The sequence below is a fragment of the Onychomys torridus genome, chromosome 10 (genome assembly GCF_903995425.1).
Source record: "Onychomys torridus chromosome 10, mOncTor1.1, whole genome shotgun sequence".
In the NCBI taxonomy this organism is placed as follows: domain Eukaryota; kingdom Metazoa; phylum Chordata; class Mammalia; order Rodentia; family Cricetidae; genus Onychomys; species Onychomys torridus.
The window spans coordinates 21152362-21174049 of record NC_050452.1 but is presented as its reverse complement, the minus strand read 5'-3'; the positions used below and the strand labels follow the sequence as shown (position 1 = coordinate 21174049).

Sequence of the window (21688 nt, the reverse complement as noted above, 5' to 3'; positions counted from 1 at the left end):
AACTCATCGGGTCGAATTGTTTTACATCGTTTTTGCACAAGCATGTCAAGAGCACGTGGCCCTATCTTCTGGCTTCGGGGGGGGGGGGGGCACTCTCACTTCCCATGCCTCCAGTTTTATGGATTCCATAAAGCAAACATGTTTTTAGAGAAAAGGGAGTGTGTATCAAACACCCATGCAGAATTCCTGGTGGGTTTGTAGGGGCATATTGCTAGCCCATGCCTCTGAATGAGTTTGTTCCTGCCTCTGCAGAACGCTCTTCCATCATCCACCTTGGCCTAGGCCTTCCCTGGTACTGCTAGGCTAGACTTCTTCCTTGACCCTCCTACCAATTCCTATCCCCCCCGCCCCCATCCACACCTCATCTTCAGCTGTTTCTCCAGGGAACCCTAACCTTCTACATGGCCTCTATCTCCCAACCCAGCCCCGTTCCCACTCAGCCCAAAGGCTAGCCTACAGACTTCTTACCCTTTTCTTGCTAGATCTTTCTCTGAGGTGGGCCATGGATTCAGTGTTAACTCAGAGGAGTAGAGTCCAAGTTACAACATCTCAGAGACCCACCCAGAAGAAAACCATCTCTGAAGCTCTTTGTCACCATGGAGGCAGAAGGGGGAAGGGGAGTCCAGGGGGTGAGGAGGTGAGGGTCCTGTCTTTTGCCCTTACAAACACACAGGACAGTGGAAAGGGTAGATAAGCGTCACCCCTGACATTACGGTGGAACAGTGGTCACAGGTGATTGACAGAGCAGCCAACTCATCTTACTGTTACTTCTTCTGCCTATCAGGCTCATCTACACCCTTAGACCTCGTTGTTAGAAGGCGTTGTTGGGAGCTCATGTTACCTTTGACGTAAATTGGGCTGGTGACCGGAAGCCAGTGTCAATGATGACTGCATACAGCTGGTGGCCAGGTGGGGTATCTTCTTCCAGAAAAATACAACCAGGTTTCTTTTTCTTGTGACAATCTACACATCTGCTTTTAGCCACCAACAATCCATAAAGAACCAAGAAAAACGCACTGAAAATAGTGGGAAGCAGGTTGTGTGGGCGACTGTAAACAAAGAAGAGAAACGAAGGGACTTTCTCACAGGAACTGGCATTCAGGCAGACGTACTCACTCTTCACAAACTCTCAATCTCTCCTTGGCCTTCACAGGCCTGTTTTCCAAATACCTTATAGCGGTCCAGTGGAAGGGGACTCTGAGAATACAGACCTGCCTGGGACCAATGACAGGCACCCCACAGCCCACAATGACGCCCCAGGGGGCCTATGATGATCCAGCTGGAGTGGCAGCAAGCTGCACCCTGCCAGGTCTGAGGAACCTGTATTGGGAAATTGAAAAGAATGCCAAGCATGGCTCAGTGGAGAACTTGCCTAGCGTATGTGAGGCTCTGGGTTTAATCTTTAGTATGGGTGGGGAAAAATGGAAGAGAGGAGGAAAGAAAGAAGGATGTCCCTATCTGAGACGTGCCTCACAATACTGATGTGACATTCTGTTCTCTCCCTGCCTCCTCCCAGCAGAACAAGACAGAAGAAGCTCCAGATGGTCCAATGTGCCTCTTCATGTACCTCTGTCCCCATGAGTGAGGCTGCTTTCTACCTGTTGCTTACACTCACCTGGCCCTGGTCTCATATACCAATTTTGCCTGGGAGAGCAACCATCCAGCTTCCTCCTCTGTAGATCCACAGAGAGTCATCCAGCTGGACCTTAACATACCTGGACTTGGGCTATAGGGGTATTTGACAAAGTTGCAGAGGGCCCACGCTGTGTGGGATTGCTACCTTCCTAGTCTCCGGCCTCATCACTCTGGCTCCATCCAAGGACTGACATACGCTCTTGGTCCCCGATCTGGTGTCCTCCTTTCTGCTTCCAGACCAGACTCAGAACCAGGTCACACCTCCTCTCCGTCACACTCTATGAACTTCCTGGCACATGGCTTCCTGGCTCTAGCCCATCCTTCTTATTTCCGCATTGCCTCCTGGGACCACTCAGACATCAACCAGTGCTTTGGGGTGACCTTTGGGTGCCATTTTCTGTCTCTAGTGTCTCCATTGTTCCACTCCTCCTTGTTTACCCACAAATAATATTGGGGTTGCAGAAAACCAGGACTGGAACTACTGTTCTCCAAGCCCCAAGAACTGGTTGGCTGGAAACCTTCCCTGGGGCAGCATTGGTCCTTAGTAACTAATGACTACTTGCTACCTATCAGGCCCACCAGCTAATCTATTCAAAAGTCAAGTGCAAAAAGTACTCAAAGCAGCTTGCCCTCAGTGCACTCATATTCCAAACTCTAAATACAGTTTTTCATTATGAAACAGTGGTTATGGCAACTTTTAAATTTACTTAGAATAGAGGTTTGTGGTGGATTGGATAGGAATGGCCACCACTGACTTGTATTTGAATGCTTGGCCATAGGGTGTGGCGCTCTTAGGAGGTGTGGCCTTGTTCAAGTAGGTGTGGCTTTGGTGGAGAGGGTGTGTCCCTAGCGGCTGGGCTCTGAGGTCTCAGAAACTCAAGCCAGGCCCAGTGTGGCAGTCTCTGCCTGCTGCCTGCCGATCAAAATGTAGAACTCTCGGTTCCTTCTCCAGCATCATGTCTGCCTGCATGCTGCCATGCTTCCCACTGTGACGATGATGGACTAAACTTCTGAAATTGTAAGCCAGGCCCAATTAAATGTATTTCCTTTGTAAGAGTTGCCTTGGTTATGATGTCTCTTCTCAGCAACAGAAACCCTAACTAAGACAAGGTTGTTATTGGAAATGAGGCCTCAATGTTCAGTATAGACCAAGAAAAGCAAATTGAGTGTCATTTTTGATTGCTGTAAATATTAATTAAATCAGTAATAATTGGCCCAGTCTACAATGAAATATAGCTGAGCTTAAAAATAAAAGGACACTGGATTCCTGGTGTTCATAAGGCTCCTGTCAGTGGCTGTTAAGTATAAACAATAACATAACAAATAAGACAATCATTCCTCACATCTGTGCTCCAGAAAACAAAGACATTACATAATTGTTAAGTATAAACTCAGCAGAACATGGGCATCTCTTAAGTGGTCACTGGAACACATGAAATGAAGTTCTGCTTTGGAGAGTGGAGCTCACCTTCGAAACTCAGAAATGGGGCTCACTTCGAAAGTGGCATTCAGCTTTCTTCTCAAGACAGAGAATGGCACAAGGCGATGGTAGCTAGAAGGAGAAAACAGCAGAATAACAAACATGGGATAAGTTCAGCTGTCTGTGATGGGACAAGGAAAAGCTGGAAAAAAAGAAACGGCAGTCATTCCGATGTTACGATGCAGGCCAGTTTGCCATGTCTTGGGTGTAACTCTCTGATGTACCAGAGAGCCTCAAATGTGGGTACTGGGAGTCAGTGGCTATGGAGACTATCCTAAGACATCAGGTACCAGGGTACACTGCCACCAACAGGCAGACCTGCTACAGCACAGCCCTGTGTCAGACTCGTTAGAGCCTCACAGTAGACTGACCTTTGTTTGTGTAAACACCTGTCCTGGCCTCACAAATGTCCTATCACTGCCAAACCTGTTGTGACAACTACCAAAAATACTTTTTTTTTTTTTTTTGGTAAAACATAAAACTGCCTCCTCTTTATCATCTTGCAGGTAGTTTCTGTATGTTCTTCCTTTGCATCCTTGGCTCTTGGGGAAGGAATACTATGTAATAGAGAACAAAGGACTGCTTTCATGTATAATTTAATAGCAATGAACACTGGATCTCTGAAACATTACCAGTCACTTCCTATGGCACCACGTTATTATAAAAGGCTACTACAAAGCAACATGGTTTTGGCACAAAAATGAGACACAGAGACCAATGGGTTGAAGTAGAGAATTTGGGCATAAGTCCACACAACTTCAGCTACTTGATTTGTGATAAATACACCAGAAACACACATTGGAAAAAAGACAGCATCTTCAATAAATAGTACGTGTAAAAACCAAGTACCTAACATGTAGAAGAATAAAGCTAGGTACTAATCTCTCTCACTCCATGAAAATCAACTCCAAGTGGATTAAAGATTTAAATGTAAAACCCAAGACTGTAAAATCAATAGAGGAAAAGGAGAGAGTATTCTGCAAGGTATAGGCATATATAAGTGCTTTCTAAATGGGACTCCAGTCACTCAGGAAATAAAACCAAGAGTTGACAAAGGGAAACCCATGAAATTAAAAGCTGTACAGCAAGTGATACTCTCAGTTGATTGATGAGGCAGCCTACAGAATGGAGGAAAGTCTTTGCCCACTGTTATCTGGCAGAGGATTAATATCTAGATAATACTTCTTGGGACACTCAACTGTGAGAATGAGAGGGTCTCTGATTCTAGTGCTTGATCTTGGGACTCTTCTCCCATTGGGTTGCTACTTCCTACTTTGATATCATAATTTTTGCTTCATCTTAATATATTTTATCTTGTCATTTTTGGTTGTTATCTCTTAAAAGCCTGTTCTTTTCTAATAAGAGACAGAAAGGGAGTAGATATGGAGGTTAGGGAAGGTGGGGGAATAAGTGGAAGGATTCGAGGAGGGGAAACTATAATCAGGATATATTGTACGAGAAAAAAATATTCTCAATAAAATAAAAAATGAAAAAAATAGGTTAGGTAGAAGAAAATCTAGATAATACAAAGAACTAAAGGAAAAAAATCCAAACATTAAGAAAACAAAAAAAAATGCAATTAAAAATGTATCTGAACAGAGAATTCTCAAAAGAAGAAATGCAAGTGAACATTTGAAACAGTGGTCAACAGCCTTGGCCATCAGGGAATTTCACACTAAAACTACCTTGGGAGTCTCTCTCCCCCAGTCGGAATGGCTGCTATCAAGACACCAAGTGACAACAAAAGCTAGCGAGGCTCTGGGGAAAGGGAGCCCTTCTTACTGTTGGTGCAGTGACTCTGAAAGCCAGTGTAGAGGATTTTCAGAAAGCTAAAAGTAGAACTACCATATGACCCAGCCATAGCACTCTGGGCACAGACCCAAAGGACTCTAGGGTCTATGACAGAGATGTCTACATATCCGTGTTCACTGCAGCACTACTCACAATAGCCAGGAAATGGAAACAACCTAGCTGTTCATCAGTTGATGAATGGATAATAAAAATGTGATAGATGTACACAACGGAATTCTACTTAGCATTAAAGGAAAATGAAATTTGCTGGAAAGTGGTTGGAACTGGAAATTTTATGTGCATGAGTTAAACCAGTCCTAGAAAGACAAATAAATGTCTTGTTCTCTTTCATATAGGTATTCTAGCTTCCAATTATTACATTTCCATCTTTAGTTGGAGTAAGGGCCTGTAGAGGCAGGAATCAAGAGAGGAGCCCTGAGAGTGGTGCCAGGAAAGGTCTTGGAAAGGATAGTAAACACATATATGAAAGTTGGGGAGGGCTCTAGGGGAGAAAAGGCTCATATGGGGAGGGGAAGCTATAGGTCAACCAAAATTAAGAACTTACCAAAAAAATGGAAACTTACTACTTTATAAATTAAAGATATATGAAGAATACTAAATTGTTTCAACTGAGAAATCCTGCGTGAGTGGGCAATGCTGCTTCAGAAGTGCCAAGTGTGGCACTCCCTATGAGTTATTGGCCAGAGAGTCCCCAGAAGCTCCCCAAACAATACAGAGTGTTACCATTGCTCTTGGTTAGCCACAGGAACTAGATGGTGAAACCCACTGCTGAAGACACTATACAGTTAGAATACAGAACACAGAGAAATATGCTGGAACTGAGTTGGGCGCTTTCTCCCTGCTGGTGAGCATTCACAGGTGTTATTTGGATTGCAGGAAGAGAAAGGTAATCGGTGACCATTTGTGGACCTTGCACCATCTGCTACTGACTTGCCAGGTAATAGATACCAATTGGTGCAATAATGGCAAGTCTGCTTTGGGGGTAACCAATAGCTTTCTAATTGGATTTGAGGCCCTTGTCACTGTGCAGAACACATTGCTGATTCTGTAAAACTGTTTTTGTTTTGTTTTTTTTCAGCCTACATCTGGGGACATTACAGGCCCTAGAGAGGAATGTACTACTGATATTTTGCTAAATGGACATGTAGTTAAATTGCCTTCTAAATATGCATGTTTATAGACAAAGATTAGCATTGCTTTCAACCTTGGTCAGAGAAGCTTGTGTTTGCAGTGAGTTAATGCAGTGAGTGTGTTAATGCCAAAGCTCAGAACTCATCAAAATGCTAAGAAAGTCACTGTTGAGGGCTCAGCCCTAAACAGGACATCTATACGACCTCCTTCAGGGCCCAGGAAACATTGGGATGAGGAGTCATAAAGATGGGGGGGGGGAGGCAGATGATGCCTAGGAGCACTCTGAAATGCTGACTTACGGATAAGACATGGTTACTGCTATCATGAACACACAGCAGCCATGGCTACTGCACAAGTCTCCAAGGAAACAGTGTATTCCAGATACAACAGGACTGGTGCTCATGGGAACTCACAGAAACTGTGGCACCATGCACAGGATCTACACAAGCTCAAGCCAGATTGGTGTCCCAATGCTAAGAGGGGAAGTCGACATTCTTCCACCCCTAACCAAGATGCTATCTCCAACTAACAACCACTTGCAAAGGAAAAATCAGTTTTCTCCAATGGAGTGTCATTGGGTATATAAACCACACTTGGGGGGAGGCCTTATTCCCAGCAATAGATGGTGAAAACAGAGAAACTCTGGTATTTTTATATATTTTGTTACCTTTGGGCATTTTTTTAAATCTCACTGATCTTTTGTGTGCATATTATGGTTTTCAATTTTGTGGGTTTGTGTGTGTTTCTTGTGCTTTTTTTTTTTGCTGTTTATTTTATTCTGGTTTGTTTTTATTTGCATGTTTGTCTTCTAAACAGAAAAAGAAAGAAGGTGTAGAGTTGGATGGGTAGAGAGAGGGTAGGGAGGTGGGGAGGCTCTGGGAGGAGACAGGCAAGTGAGAAATCCCAACCAGAATATATTGTATACATTTTTAGTTAAAAAAGACACACACTTTCTCTCTGTCTCTCTGTCTCTCTCTGTCTCTCTCTCTCTCACACACACACACACACATGAGGTAAAAGCAGAAGGGTAATCAGGAGTGAAAGGTGGATAAGAGAGGGTAATGTGGGATTAATATGATCAAATGTATTGAGTACATGTAGAAATCGTCAAAAACTTTAAATGAATAAAAATGATTCAACACAAGAAAAGTAACACATAACTGTCAATGTCACCAGATCAGTGCAATTTGAACATGTTTGACTCCTAATGGGCAGGCACAATATGTGACTCTTTGTGGCTTCATTGTTCTTGAGGGAAAAGATTGTTTCTGTACTAATAATTACTGAATGTCTACCCCATTGAAAAGGTAAGGGCAGCACAGAACTGATCATAAGATTGTTAAATTTATGCCCAGGTGAATAAAAAGCGTTCATTTTAATGATATGACCCAGATATCTCGACGTGACCAAGAAGGCTGCTTGTGTCCATGCAGACTTCTCTTTCCATGTGAAGTTAACTTTCAATCCAAGCCCTCTCTGACAGGGAACTCTTCTGCTCACCAAGAGATGGAAGGGTAGGGATTGTAACAGTAGAGAGTCTGCCTGCCTGACTACAAAGTACATAGTCACAGGATGCCCTGAATCTATGGATCTGATGGACACATGTGCCACTCATCTGATGCCTCATTGCTCAGGGGGCACTAACAACTACCTGCAACATGCCAATCATTCCAGGTGGCTCAGACAGGATGCCCCGCAGACATCAGCCCCTTTCCTTGGGAGCCCCAAGACTGACATGCAGACAGGTGTAGCAGGCACATCTGTTAGGGTAGCATCAATCAAGACTGCCCAGTTTTCATGGGGGGACACCACTCGTGGGAGGCCCCAGGAACCAACACAAATGCAGACAAAGATGGAGCCAGCTGCTAACACTCCCAGGCTTTTCCCCAGCAGGATACTCATACCTGCAGCTGACTTTTTCAGGAGACGTTCCTGGCTGTGGACAGGAACCTTCAGATCTCCACCCTGTCTTGTCCCAAAACACACACTGGGTCCACTGGAAATGCACTGTATAGTTTACTATCCTGGCAAGGTATTTGTTTGGAGGTCTCCTGTCATACTCAGCATCTAATAGGGATAAATACCCCACATGGGCTCCTAGAAAAAAGGGGAAAACGTATCAATAAAACATACAAACTTTGCAAGGGACATGCTCCATTCCAAATGCAGGTGGAAGGGCCACTGGGGACGGAGGGTCAAAGAGGAAGGACTAGAAGGTGCCTCAGATTCTGGCCATTCCCTGCTTTGGAATTTACAGTGATTCAAACACAGCAAGACCTTCATTTGTGAGTGATAGAGTGCCCGGGAGGAAAATAGTGTTTCCAGTGCCGCCATCTTCCAAGTCCTTCCTTTCTGACATCCTGAACAAAGGGATCATCCCACCCTGGAAGGGATGGAGATAGTTCAGCTCCTCCTTAGCTACCTTTCAAGCCACTTCTGCTTCCTCTCAGACCACCAGCCACTCTGTCGAACACTACGCTTCTGGGTCTGCATGGCTCTGTGGACAAGACACAGACCATGTGGGTTTGGCTAAAACCCTAATCATCTCCAGGTAATTTTCATGTTGAAAAGTAAAAGTATTTAACTCTCCATTTATTTAAAGTTTTCTCCTGAGATTTTTTTAAATAAATGGTTTTGGAATAATTAGATATTAGTTGTTTGTAAAACTATGGAATTGATAGGGAGATGGCAAGTGGGTAAGAGTGCTTCCTGTGCAAGCTTAAGGACATGCGTTCAAATCCCCAGAACCTGCATAAAATGTTTGATGGAGTCACACATTTCCTCGTAATCTAGTGCTGTGAGGATTGGAGACAAAATGATATCTGGGGGCTTACTGGCTACCAGTCTAGTCCCTGGTTCACAGAGAAACTTTGTCTCAAGGGAATGAGGTGGAGAGTTATGAAGCAGGACACTTGATATCTTTCTCTGGCTTAGCACACACACACAGATTTGCACACCTGCCCACACATAAGGGCACAAACCACATACATCATAAATTCATACCACACACTCTCTCACACACAATAACTGAATGAGTGAGTGAATGAATTTGTACCAGTCTTCATATTATATGCAATAACAAACAATTGGTCAGAGATCTAAAATGCTAAAACACCAACATTATACCAATGCTAAAAGACATGTAAATGATTTCTCTTAAAACTCAAATATAAGGAATTGATTTCTAACAATGGCCCCAAATCTAAGAGTCCTCCTCTTCAAAGAAACCTCGCTTTGCAATATAAGGAAGCAACTACAGAAACCCACAGCTGGTCAAAATTCAGTGTACAAGGGATGGTGGAGAGTCCAGTCCCCATCAATGCAGCTACAACACAACCTGCACATACCCTCAAGGAACATTGCAGAAGAATGGGTGGAAAGACTGTAATAGCCAGATGACCAGGGAATCTACTGTGAGATTGTGCCTTATAGAAATGTTAGGGGAGCAGGGCTGGAGAGACGTCTCAGAGGTTAAGAGCACTGGTTGTTCTTCCAGTGGACATGGGTTCATGTCCCAGCACCCACGTGACAGTTCACAGCTGTCTGTAACTCCAAGATCTGACACCCTCACACAGATATACCCACAGGCAAAACACCAATGCACATAAAATAAAAAGAAATGTTAGGTAAGCTTTACCCATGATACTTAAACAGCATGATTATCTAAATAAACCCAAAGAAGTACACCACCAATAGAGCCTGCAGTATGGAAAGAGGAAAGTCTCACAGGCCCCACGTTTAGACAAAGAATTATAGGTAACTAATGAATGATGAGAGTGAGAGGAGGGAGGAGCCACCTGACTGATTATCCAATACCCAAAGCAGTCAGCCTTGAAGATTAAATATATGTATTTCACCAAATGGACTGAGCCAGTTGTTACTTATATATTTAGGCATGCAGGCATGTGTACATGCATGTATATGTGTGTAGCAATAACAAAGTAAACAAAACCATGGTTTGAAGAGATAACAAGGAGGAGCATAGGGTGGATTGAAGAAAGGAAAAAGAAGTGGAGATATGATATAATTTTAATTAAAATAAGGCTGATACATTTTACTATTAAAGTGCTTTTAGCTGTGTGTGGTGGTACAGACTTGAATGTTGATACAACAAAGAAAAACACTGCTGTGCACACACAGGCCACAGCAAGTCCTCAGCACATAAAGAGAACAGAGATTTCAAAGGCTTAGCACCCACTGACCTTTCCATGGAACAGCAGGTACATAAATTTGTACAGTCTGCTCATCCCAGGAGTAGACCCGCTTCACAAGAAAATCAGAAGGCGTGGCTTTCTTGGAGAACCTAGGGGCAAAGAAGTAGTAGTGAGATGCAGCTTTTCTTGTCTGTGTAAACTTTACTTATGCACTTTGTGACAATTGTACTTTTCCCTAGAAAGGGATAGCTGGAGACAGTTAGGGCAACAAAGAACCAATGTGTTTCACCCCAGGTACACTTAGCCCCTTAACGCCCCCCCCCCCCCATACACACACGTAACACTTTATCCCTTATATCTGTAAAGAACAAACCAAAGCCAAACCCGAACACACTCTACTTCACAAAAAAAGTAAGGATAATAACCAGCTCTAGTTGTGGGATGAGAACAAACCCTTGGCTTCCTGCTGAGGAACAGGGCACCAGTGTAAGCTTATCTGCATAATGCCTTATCCTGCTGTCAGGAAGTAGGGAATTGGCAGGGAGACAACAGAGGCTCAAACTGGTCAGGTAAAGAAAATTCCAAGCACTTCCCTCTTGTATGGGACTTTGAAGAATTAAGTGAAAAAAAAAATCCAGATTTTTTAAACAAATGGAAACCTTTAGACATCTGATGCTCAGCTCACTTGGCAGATAGAGTCAAGCCAGTGAACTGAGACAGTGCTGTGTGGAGCCTGTCTGCCCAGCAGAGGCCTAACACTGACCCTGGCTCCTGAGTCCCCTCTAGCCAGTGGAGGGTCTCATCTGGTTAAGCAGGTACAGTGGAACAGCCAACATCTGCCCAAACACATGGAGATTCCCGGGACACAAAGACCCAGAGCTGCTTCTCCCAGAAGACACTGCCCCTTCCCACTTCCACTCAGACACTACAATGGCTGCTAGCAGTGTTTTCTGCCTGAAAATCCAAAGACTTCAACAGCCTTTGCACATAGTATAGCCACTAACTGAGACCGATCTAATCTCACATACTCAACATCACTGAGAAAGAGAATTCATTTATCAAGTCTCTATGGAAATGTAAAATTGAATACATTTTCTCCTGAGGGGAAAAAGAGAGAAAAGAAACAAGTAAGGGAGGGAAGTGTGGTGTTATCAGACTTCTAAATGGTGTCCTATATAATATGACTGAAAGTTGGGTGTTTCTCATTTTAGTTAACAGGCAGGAATCTAACTTTGAAAAACGTAGGGAGGCTCATTTCTAAACAGATCTATACATATAGGCATATGTATAATTTCTTTAGACGCTGACCCTCATTATTCCTTTAAAACTAATTCACCCATTTGTTCACAAAAGCCCTCAAGGACACTCCATCATTTTGTGATCCTATTTGCCCTGTGGCTGCCACCTTCACACACCTCACTAACAGCATGACGGGGAAGGCTCTTGTAACGGGCTTGGAGAATTCTATGCGTATCTGTAAGGTTTCCTGGGGGTTTTCAGAGAGCCCAGTGAACCGGTGGAGATTCACCTCATCCCGAAGCAATGCAAACGTGGTTGGATTTCTCTTGTGCTGTCCATTGGAAAGAGAGCCAGTCAGGAGGTTTGTCTTGGGGAAAGTGAACACATTAGAAAGCAGCCAGCCCAGCCTAAATGAAGCTACCGTTACCAGGTGATCTTCCTCCCCAAACTCCACCGTCATGGGCATCGTGAGTCGTCCTCTGAGAATAGGTCTTCTGCTCTGGCAGCTGTAGAGCCTAGGGCTCACCACACCACCCACCTTGGGGAACAAAGGAAATGAAGGCAACAGTTGACTCAGAGGAGAAAAGCAGATAGGCACAGTGGTGCACGCATTTGATCCCAGCATTCCCTGGAGGCAGAGGCTGGTGGATCTCTGTGAGTTTGAGACTAGCCTGCTCACCATAGTGAGTTCTGGGATAGCTGGGCTGTGTAGAGAGAGAGACCCTGTCTCAATAAACAAATGAACAACCAAATAAAACAAAAACAAAGAGAGGCAAAGAAAAGCAGGAAGTAATTGGAGTCATACTGTTTTTCCAGTTCTGATCAAACAAAATGAATTTAATGAGGTAGGTTGACAGAATTTATATGGATGGGGGTAGTTAATGTTTCTTATATGTTTTCCTTGCCAAAATGATAACTTTTAAAGTTAAAATAAATGTTAGGAGCTCTTATAAAAGGAAGTGTCTGGGATGGGTGGTGATGTCGCAAGCCTTTAGTTCCAGCACTCAGGAGGCAAAGACAGATGGGTCTCTGTGACTCCAGCGGCTACATAGTAAGACCCTGTCTTATTTTTTTAAAAAGGAAGAAGGAGGGCAAAGAGAATCAGGAAGAGGAGATGGAGCAGGAGGAGGAGGAGGAGGAAGAGGAGGAGGAGGAGAAGGAGGAGGAAGAAGAAGAGCAGGTGCCCCATTGAGCTGAGCTAGGTGGGAAGGCAGAGGATGTAATAGTCATTGTGCACACTACTTCCCGACCCACGTGATCCACACACCCAGGAGCAGTTGTGGATTCTGAAGGTAGATGCTCACACCAAAGTGCAAAGACCTTGGAGGTCCTTCTGACTTCCACACCCCTAACCAGGGACAGACCGCATGCACCTCTCTGTTAGCACGGAGGCAGAGAATACCCGGGACTCTTCAGAAGCCCCTCCATGTGTTTTGTTCTGATTGAACTCTATGTCGATTTCAGGAGCAATGAAACCTGCCTGAGGCCTGACCACTCGACCACGTGTTCCAAACTATACTCCCTGACACAGAATAGAAAGCCCCACAGTGAATGCTGCAAGGATCCTCCTATCAGACACCGAGGACCCTAGTTCTGCTAAGATTTTTCTGGAGACATTTGTAAAGACAAAAGACCAAGAATAAAAACAGAAATCCCAACACTCGAACAACCAGGCCATGATCTCCGGGAGTCTGACTTCAGAGACCAGGGACATCTTGGGCAAACGACTAGAGTTTAACTCCTAACGATCTGTGGCACCTTAGCCCAAATGGCCAGTATCAAAAAGGACACTTGTGCTGGAAGCTGCTGTACTAATTAACAAGGCTGTGAGAAGCCCGCCCACCTCCCCAGAAATGGACCCCAAAACAGCACCAGAGGTAAGGTCAAGCACTGCCTCCTTGGACTTGCCCACAGTGCCTTCTGGGGTATTATCTAATAACTTTTTGTCTGTCTACCTTGTCTCTGGAAGATACATTTCCCACCTTCTTGTCACCAGCCTTCTACAGGCCACCTCAGACACAGCAAAAGCGATCTCTAGCCACTTCAAAGTGGCTTCTCTTTGGAAACAGGGACAATGGGCAAGCCTGCCAACCTACTGTCCTTTTTTTTATGGAAGTCGAGTTACTGAAAATTTGAAACCGCCATTAGAAGTGGAAGAGGCCACGTGCTGTACCTGTCCAGGAGCTCGTCCTCCTGGATAAGGGCTGCTTTTGAAGAACATGAGCTGGCTGATGTAGCATGGGCTTTGTGATTCCTCTTGAGCAGGACTGTGCAAGGCCAGGCCACCAGGGAAATGGACCGAGATGAAGCCCAGGTTCTGGATAGAACTCTGAAAGCTGTGATGGAGAAGAGTCCAGAACTCCATCTGCCCAGTGCTTATGTGAAGCTGATGCTGGTGGCTCAGGGAGAGACAGGCCTGCAAACACGGGACGGTGAGGGGGTGCTCGCAAGATGATGAGCAAATGGATACAAAACACAAAAGGCAATAATATTGAAAGCACAAATGGCTTTTTCCAGTTTGGGTGCATCTCACTAATGTTTTATTGATTTATAAAAAATCACTATGCTTCTTGGTGCTTCTTAGTTCCTAAGAAGAGTCTTGGTGGTATGGCTGATTTTCAAAACCTTTAGGTCAGTTGGTATGTGCACAAGCCTAAGCTTTCATGCAGGTTCAGATGGAAGACATTTTCATATGTGCATGAGAACAACAACAACAAACTGCCAGATTCAAATATTGTATTATTTGCTCTGTAATTTCCACAGCATTTTGATAGCTATTAGTTAAACAAACCATGAAGCCTGGGAGGAAGGGAAGGCCGAGGGAAAGGAGAGGAAAACGTCTCCTGCTAACTCACTGCTTCCTCAGAACATTGGCCATTTCAGAAGATTCAAATAAAAGATCTGAGACAACTTCTGAAAGCCACTGCATCAGAAATAGATGAAATAGACATCTGCTGTTTCTCTTAAGAGTCATAGATCAGCAGGGAAACTTTCAAAACTAATGTATACAAGCAATCTTTTGGGTGACTTCATGCCATTCTGTAGAAAACAAAGTATGTCCCCAAATCCCAAATGAAAATCTGTCAGAACACTGGACGCACAACACTGCTGCCAAAAAACACTTAACATTCCAGGTGAACATTTCCAAGCACTGAGCTGTAACCCGGAACCATAGCCCAGCTCTTCAGGAGCTCACTCTAATTTTCACTGGGAAAATGAATATAAATTCAGGAGAACATGTAATAAGGGAGCAGCTGTTTGTTTTATTCATTTGTTCATTTGTTCTTTTGGTGTGTGTCTGTGTGTGTGTGTGTGTGTGTGTGTGTGTGTGTGTATCTATGTCTGTGTATCTGGTGGGGATGGCACCAAGGGTCTTGTGCACACCAAGCATGCATTCTACCACTGAGCAGCATTCAGGCCTGTGGCTGCATTCCTGTGGGTGGACAGAACATCTTACTAGTAACATGTCAGAGATGATCTTCATGCCTTCTTCTTGCAGGTACTCCTCATTCCTCCTGTCTTCTTTGGCACCTTCCCAGACTCCAGAGATGAGATGGATAAATTCAACTCCCAGCTTTTTGTTGACCAGCAACTTCTCAGAGAACTGACCTTGAGCAAGCGACATCTGGGCATATTTGAGGATGTGCATGCCACTCATCAAGCTCAACTGCATGGGAAGAGGAGATGGGATCAGATGTTCCCTGGCACGTGGTGTGGAGACTCATGCTTCTTTCCCTGTTACTAGGGATCGGAATGACTCAACATGTACTTAGCTTTTTATACAGGAGCTGGGGACATAAACTCGGGTTCCATGCCTGTGCAGGAAGCATTTTACTGGCTGAGACATCTCCTCAGCCCCTGGAAGAGCATTTAAACTGCTTACAGAGCTGACATCAAAATAGGATTTAAGATTTAAAGAACTGTTACCCAGCAAAACATGTGAGGTGCTTTATGCCCAATATTTGCACTGCACAATTGCTAAACAAACAAAAATATCAAGAATGGTTATTTCAGACATGGCAAACATGTTCAGCTTCATTTCTGAAAGATTCACAAAAGGACTGTGGGTAGGCTTGGGTTGATCTCTATCATGTTCACCCTCCTAGCCATCTGAGGAGTCTTGTCTGAGCAAAAACTCCATATCCTAGGTCCCGGAGTCCAGATGAGGCCACATATGCAGCAGTCATAAGGAAAATGTGTGGAAGGAGGCTTATCAATTCCAGGGTGACATTAATGATATGTGGCATACCTTATCTGTGTTCTTCTCCCCTCAACTGGGGAGCCATAGAGTGGAGATGTCAGATGCATGAGAATGGGGAGGTTGGGTCTCCATGACAGGGTCATTCACAAAACACCTCTGTGTTCAGTTATTGGGACACCAGGGCTTTTTCTTATAGCAGCTGACATTACCATAGCCTATCCTGGGAGAATTAGAGTTAGAAGACAGATATGCCCCAAATTCCAAGTGCTACATTTATGTGGAGTCAAATGAACTCTGTCACCAGATCCATGGGGGTTTCATGGAGATTATGACATTTGAAACCAGCTTCAATGAGAAACTAATATTTTTGAAGAAAAAGAAATAACCCATTCCAGGTCAAGAGAAAACTTACTACTTCAGGAACAAGAGAAACATCCAGAGTGACAGAACACTGAAGAGATAGCATGCAAGGGGAGGCACAGAGATAAGGAGCTGGGCCAGATGAGGTCTTTGTGTGCTGTGTGGAGAATCTAAACATTATCTGTAATGTAGGGAGTCATCAGGCATAGTGAGTAGCAGATAACATGACCAGATGTGTTCTTATGAAGGCAGATCTGTAAGAGAAGAGAGTATGTGGTCAAGGGAAGTCCAGCCTTCCGACCCAGCCTTGGCATGATTGGTGATCAGAACTGAAGATGAAGAAGAGACTGAGGAGGAAGAACGGGAAACAGGTGACAGGGTCACAGTGTCTCTCACTTGTCTACTCTGTCTCTCGGTCATCATGGCACTCACACTCCAGTGAGGGAAAGAAGAGGAATAAGGAAACACACAAGACAGCTACTAAGTACAAAACCAGCAAAGGAGAGAGCCCAGGCAATAAGAAGGGGTGTGTGTGCCAGGTGACATCTGTGGGGAAGAAACACTTAAGCTGAGTTTCTAAGGCCCGTCTTCAGCTCTCTGCTGAGCCAAAGGCAGGGCACAATAGGACAACTACCCTAGTTATGGACCAGAATAGACCAAGAGTGTGGTGAGTTGAAGGGCCCAGGCAAAGAAAGTGTAGGTCAGAAGGAGCCAAAGCATGCAGGCTTTGGGGAGATGTTCGCATTCCTGAATGTGAACACAAAGCTGTAGATTGGTCTTAAGAGAGAGGAGGTGACTGCCTGATTTAGGCTTTTCCACAAGGGTGCTCTGATTGCTGCTGGTAGCCAATGTTATCAAGATGGCAGAGAGGAAGCAGAGAGAGCAATGAGAGAGATACCCAGCCTTGATGAAAGATAGTTAGCTTGGAGGTTAGTGGGGAGCAGTAGAGATGGAAAAGACAGGGAGATTCTGGCTACATCTTTTTAAAAGAAGAACCGACTAGTTCAGTTATACTTGATGGATGCAGAGATAGAAAGATGCTCAGGTGACCTTGGGTGTTTCAACTTGATTTTTGGTAGCAGTGCTGTCCCATCTTAAGCCACAGGAAGCAGGAAGAAACTGGATGCCTCTGAACTTGGAAATGTGAGGCTGATTTGCCACACGTGAGAGAGGGCTGGGCTGAGGATGTAAAATGCACAGTCTGATAGAATCACACCAATTTAAGACTAATAGACTAGAAGAGGTCACCAGGAGAGAATGCTGGAGAAGTCTAAGGGACTCTCTGCTGAAACCCTGACCATGTCAACATGATAGGGAGGAGGCCACTGGAGAGCCAGGGATGGCAATCAAAACCTGAGTCATGGGGCCATGAAATGAGGACGCCCACACCCCCAGTATGTCCCATGAAGGGCAAAAGAGGCTAAGAAGAGCTGTCTAGTAGAATTGAAAGTGTGGGGAATCTTCCAACTTCAGCACTAAGAATATGCAATGCCATAGCAACAGATAAAGCTGCAGGACAGACAGCCAGCATTGCCACAGCAAACCCAGGCACTACCTCAATGCTTCTACTGCCTAGAAGTCAGAGCTGCTGCAAGATGGTAGACATTACCAAATAGATACTTAAAGAAATAAGTGGGAGTCGTGACACACCTTGGGATCATCTAGAAGAAGGAAAAAGAAGTCGGAGAGCATGGACAACTTAAGGAGACAAACCATGGAGAACAGTGTGACGGAGATGGAAGTACCAGCACCAGCCATTTAGGTTGGACACGTCTCAACCCCTGGGATACCAGTCACACAGGCAGGACTGGGGCTGCACAGGGTGGTGGTGGTAGGTTTGTGGGCACAGCTGGAGGGAGGATGCTTGCTGGGAGCTGGGAATTCTATTTCCTAGTGACAGGGTGTGAAGACAGATGTAACTGCAATAAGATTTGCTGACTGGTGGCAATGAGGGACTCCCATGAGTTCTTTGTCAGCTCTCAAAGAACTGCATAGTGAAGACACCTACTGAAGGACTCTGGGGCATGTTACAGATTTGAGAAAAGAGCAGGCGTGACCATGGGAAAATCCAATACCACACATTAGCAATAAAGAACAATCTGCCCACCAAAGTGATTCATCCTGCCATGGGCCTTGTTGTTGCCCCTATATACTTCTATTTCTGCATGAAGAAAAGGTCCTCAGGCTCGGCTTGAGGGGGATAATGCTGTTCAGAGGGACATTTAGGAGAAAGTTCTGTCTCTAAGCTCAATGTCACAATAGAATTTCAAGTTATATATTTATCAAGTCTTGATCATGGCCTTTATAATTATGCAAAATCCAGGAAAATCCAGAGAAAGAAATAGCACTTACCTTATTAGGGAAGCGTATGAGGTCTCTCAATATGTGAAGAGAATCCACCATTGCTTCCTAAACAGCAGAAACAAGCCAAGAGAGAGAGAGAGAGAGAGAGAGAGAGAGAGAGAGAGAGAGAGACAGAGAGAGAGAGAGAGAGAGAGACAGAGAGAGAGACAGAGAGAGAGAGACAGAGAGAGACAGAGAGACAGAGAGACAGAGAGAGAGACAGAGAGACAGAGAGAGAGACAGAGAGAGAGACAGAGAGACAGAGAGAGTCAGAGAGACAGAGAGAATCATATTAGTTCAAATGCAGCTTGCTTGTGAAGAAATGGGGCATGTATCGTGTTTTTCTGTGAAGAGACTTCCTAGGGGCCAGCCCTTTTGTAGCAAGATCATGACTTTTGTCTCAAAGCTTCCTTCCATTCCAGCATGACTCTGATGTGTTTCTGGCCAGCCTCACCAGGCCCTAGTAGGAAACTAACACAGTAGAAGCTGAAATATGGGGATAGAACTAAATGGAGCTTTGAAGAAGGGGCAGAAAAAATGTCAGAGGAAGGAAAATGATTAGGTCTAGTAGAGTATCTTGTAATTCTAATGAAACAAGGTATGCTCTTCACAGATATGAAAGTTCACTAGTGACCATTACAAAGCAGAGTTGCAGAAAAGCCGGAGGGGCAGTAATCTTTGAGTTGTGGTCATTTATTAAGAAACTGCACTTGGGGCAGAAAAAGATGGTTCAGTGGTTAAATGTACTGGCTACTTTTCTAGAGGACCTAGGTTCAATCCCTAGCACCTATATAGTGGTGGCTCACAGCCATGTAACTCCAGTTCCAGAGGATCCAGTGCTCACTTCTGGCCTCCATATGAGCAAGAGGTACATAGACATGCACATAGGCAAAATAACCATAAACATGAAATAAATCTCTAAAAACTTAAAAACATTGATTACAAAAAAATTACATTCAATTTTGACTTTATCCCTTGGCTTATGGTTTTTAACAGAGTAAAAAAAATCAGATTTATGGAATGTTTTTATTCATAGAAACATTAGGAGAATTATCCATAATGACAATCAACTTGTTTCACTTTCTCCATTATAAAGCAGAAACATTCACAGGAGCCTATCAGCCTGTATACCTGGTCTCCTTTCCTGCCTGAATTTTAGGAGCAGGAGCCCTTGCTAAGAAGCCAGCTTTCAGAGGACTGCTGCTGTCCAGGTTTATACACACTGCCCTGCCCTGCTCAAGGCCATACCTGGTCTGTAAGAGGTACTTTGCATGCAGCAGAAATCAATACATCCTGTATCTGTGACCACAGACCACACGAAGAAGTGTCTGTGCTCTTCACATACAAACGGCTCAGGATGGCAGTGATCATGGTGACGTAGTTCCTCACTTCTGTGTAACTCCCCAGCAGCTGGAGAGAAGACAGGTTTTCCAGGGTGGAGTGGTATCTGAAGGAAACACAGAACCATGGTAATGGTGTGACGACAACGTAAAACTTTACTCTGCCAAACGGGGAATGGAGTTTGTTCTTGAGTGGGTCTGAACTGAAAGAGAATGGCATGAAGGGGAGGTGGTCTGTATGGGGGAAACCGGAAACACAATTAGATGTGTTACCAGAATCCTAATAACATGTCACCTTTGAATAAAACTGAAAAAAAACACAAGATGTCAAAGAGATACGGATATACAAGCATCACGACAAAGGAAGGAATGTGGCCCAGAGCTGAAGGCACAATGGCTAGAGCTGGCTCGAGTAGTGTGGCAGCTTAATCATTAAGAGCTCATGTGTGTAGACCCAAATTAGAGGGGGGATGTACATCACATTTGCAGCTATGTGTAAAATCACAAGCTTCTGACTTCAGATTTTGATAATTGGGCATTTTACTTATTTATGAATGTAGTGATAAACTTATTTGCACCTAGAAAGGCAACATCATGTCTTAGACAGAGCTCTGTGCATGGGGCCAATGCCTCTTCCAGTCCCTGCTCTACACTGCCTTTGTTGTATGACTGCAAGACACCATTTACTTGAATAACTCAGCCTGAATCCCCAAAGATAAAACAAACACCTACTGAACAAAAATTCTTGGTGAGCAATCACATACTAAGCAACAGAACATGTTGACTAAAGACTGTAGGAAGCCAGGTGAAAGACAAAAACACACAAATGAGAAGAAATAGTACACACTGCATAATTAGGGGAAGTATGTTTCACAGCCAATAAATGTACAAACAAAACACCAAGTAAACCAAAGCAGCCCCAGTAAGCCTTAGAAAATGGAGCCCATACCCAGAGAGGCAGAATATATTATACAATGAAATCTTATGAAACTGTCAAATAAACTTTACTATCTGACCCAAACCCAGGAAAAATAATAGACAATAGGAACTTCCTGTGAGAGGACCCAAATGATGGACTGATCAAAGACGTCAAAGCAGAAATTATAAATATGTTCAAAGAACTAAAGAAAACTAATTTTAAAGGTTAAATAAAGATATTACAGTGACTAATCAAATACAGATTAGCAATAAAGAAAAGCAATAAATTTTCTATAAAAATCACATGCAATTTCTGGAGCTATCTGAACAATAACAATAATGAAAATTTGCTGCATAGTTCAAAAAGCAAATTTGATAAAAGCAGCTGTGAATTTGGGGACTGAACATTAGAGATAGTGAACAACAGGCAAAAAAAAAAAGTAGGAAGAAAATGAACATAGACATGTAGAAATGCTGGATAGCAAGTTCGCAAATTGTATTTTTTCTTTCTTTTCTTAACAACAAATCCATTGCATAAGATAATATCTATAAAATGTTATGGTTAAATCTATAACACGTAGGCATCAATTCAGACAGATACCTTAAGGCACCTAGAACAGTTATACTTCTATCAGGCTAAAAATAAAAGAAGTGGGGAACAAGTTTTAATGATCCAGAGGGAGATTTTCCAATCACAAAATGGGCCAATCCACCAGAAAGGTAAAAGTTATAAATATATAATTGGTCAACATGTGAAGAACAAGGGAATGAATGTTCCTCCTTCATCTGTGTTAACCACATCATCATCAACAAGGCTTAGGAAACATGGTGGAGGAGGAGATAGAAAGAATGTAGGAGCTGGGGGTGGGGAGGAGTGCTGTGCAGTGCTCTCTTGCACATGACATGGCTGTCACAATCATGGACTCATAGCAGCTGTGGTCACCTGTACAAGACCTATGCAAGATCAAGCCAAGCAAAGCCCCAGCATAGATGGGGTAGACAAGCTCAGCTCTACCCCTTGCTGTTGGCAGTGGATAGTTGCTGGGGAGGCAGAATTATTCTTTTTTGAGGATGT

The 21688-nt window shown here is 43.9% G+C and overlaps 1 protein-coding gene across 1 annotated transcript in view; it reads right to left on the bottom strand.

Moving 5' to 3' along the window:
* Positions 1 to 21688, bottom strand: part of Pkd1l1 (polycystin 1 like 1, transient receptor potential channel interacting) — a 123017-nt gene that overhangs the window by 39711 nt on the left and 61618 nt on the right. Inside the window, exons 22-31 of the mRNA XM_036201099.1 lie at positions 19604 to 19802; positions 18365 to 18421; positions 14909 to 15118; positions 13625 to 13867; positions 11879 to 11989; positions 11628 to 11782; positions 10261 to 10361; positions 7963 to 8155; positions 3104 to 3187; positions 842 to 1049 (exon numbers count right to left, since the gene is read on the bottom strand). Coding sequence (XP_036056992.1) covers positions 842 to 1049; positions 3104 to 3187; positions 7963 to 8155; positions 10261 to 10361; positions 11628 to 11782; positions 11879 to 11989; positions 13625 to 13867; positions 14909 to 15118; positions 18365 to 18421; positions 19604 to 19802 — 1561 coding nt within the window. The remainder of the gene's footprint in view (positions 1 to 841; positions 1050 to 3103; positions 3188 to 7962; positions 8156 to 10260; positions 10362 to 11627; positions 11783 to 11878; positions 11990 to 13624; positions 13868 to 14908; positions 15119 to 18364; positions 18422 to 19603; positions 19803 to 21688) is intronic.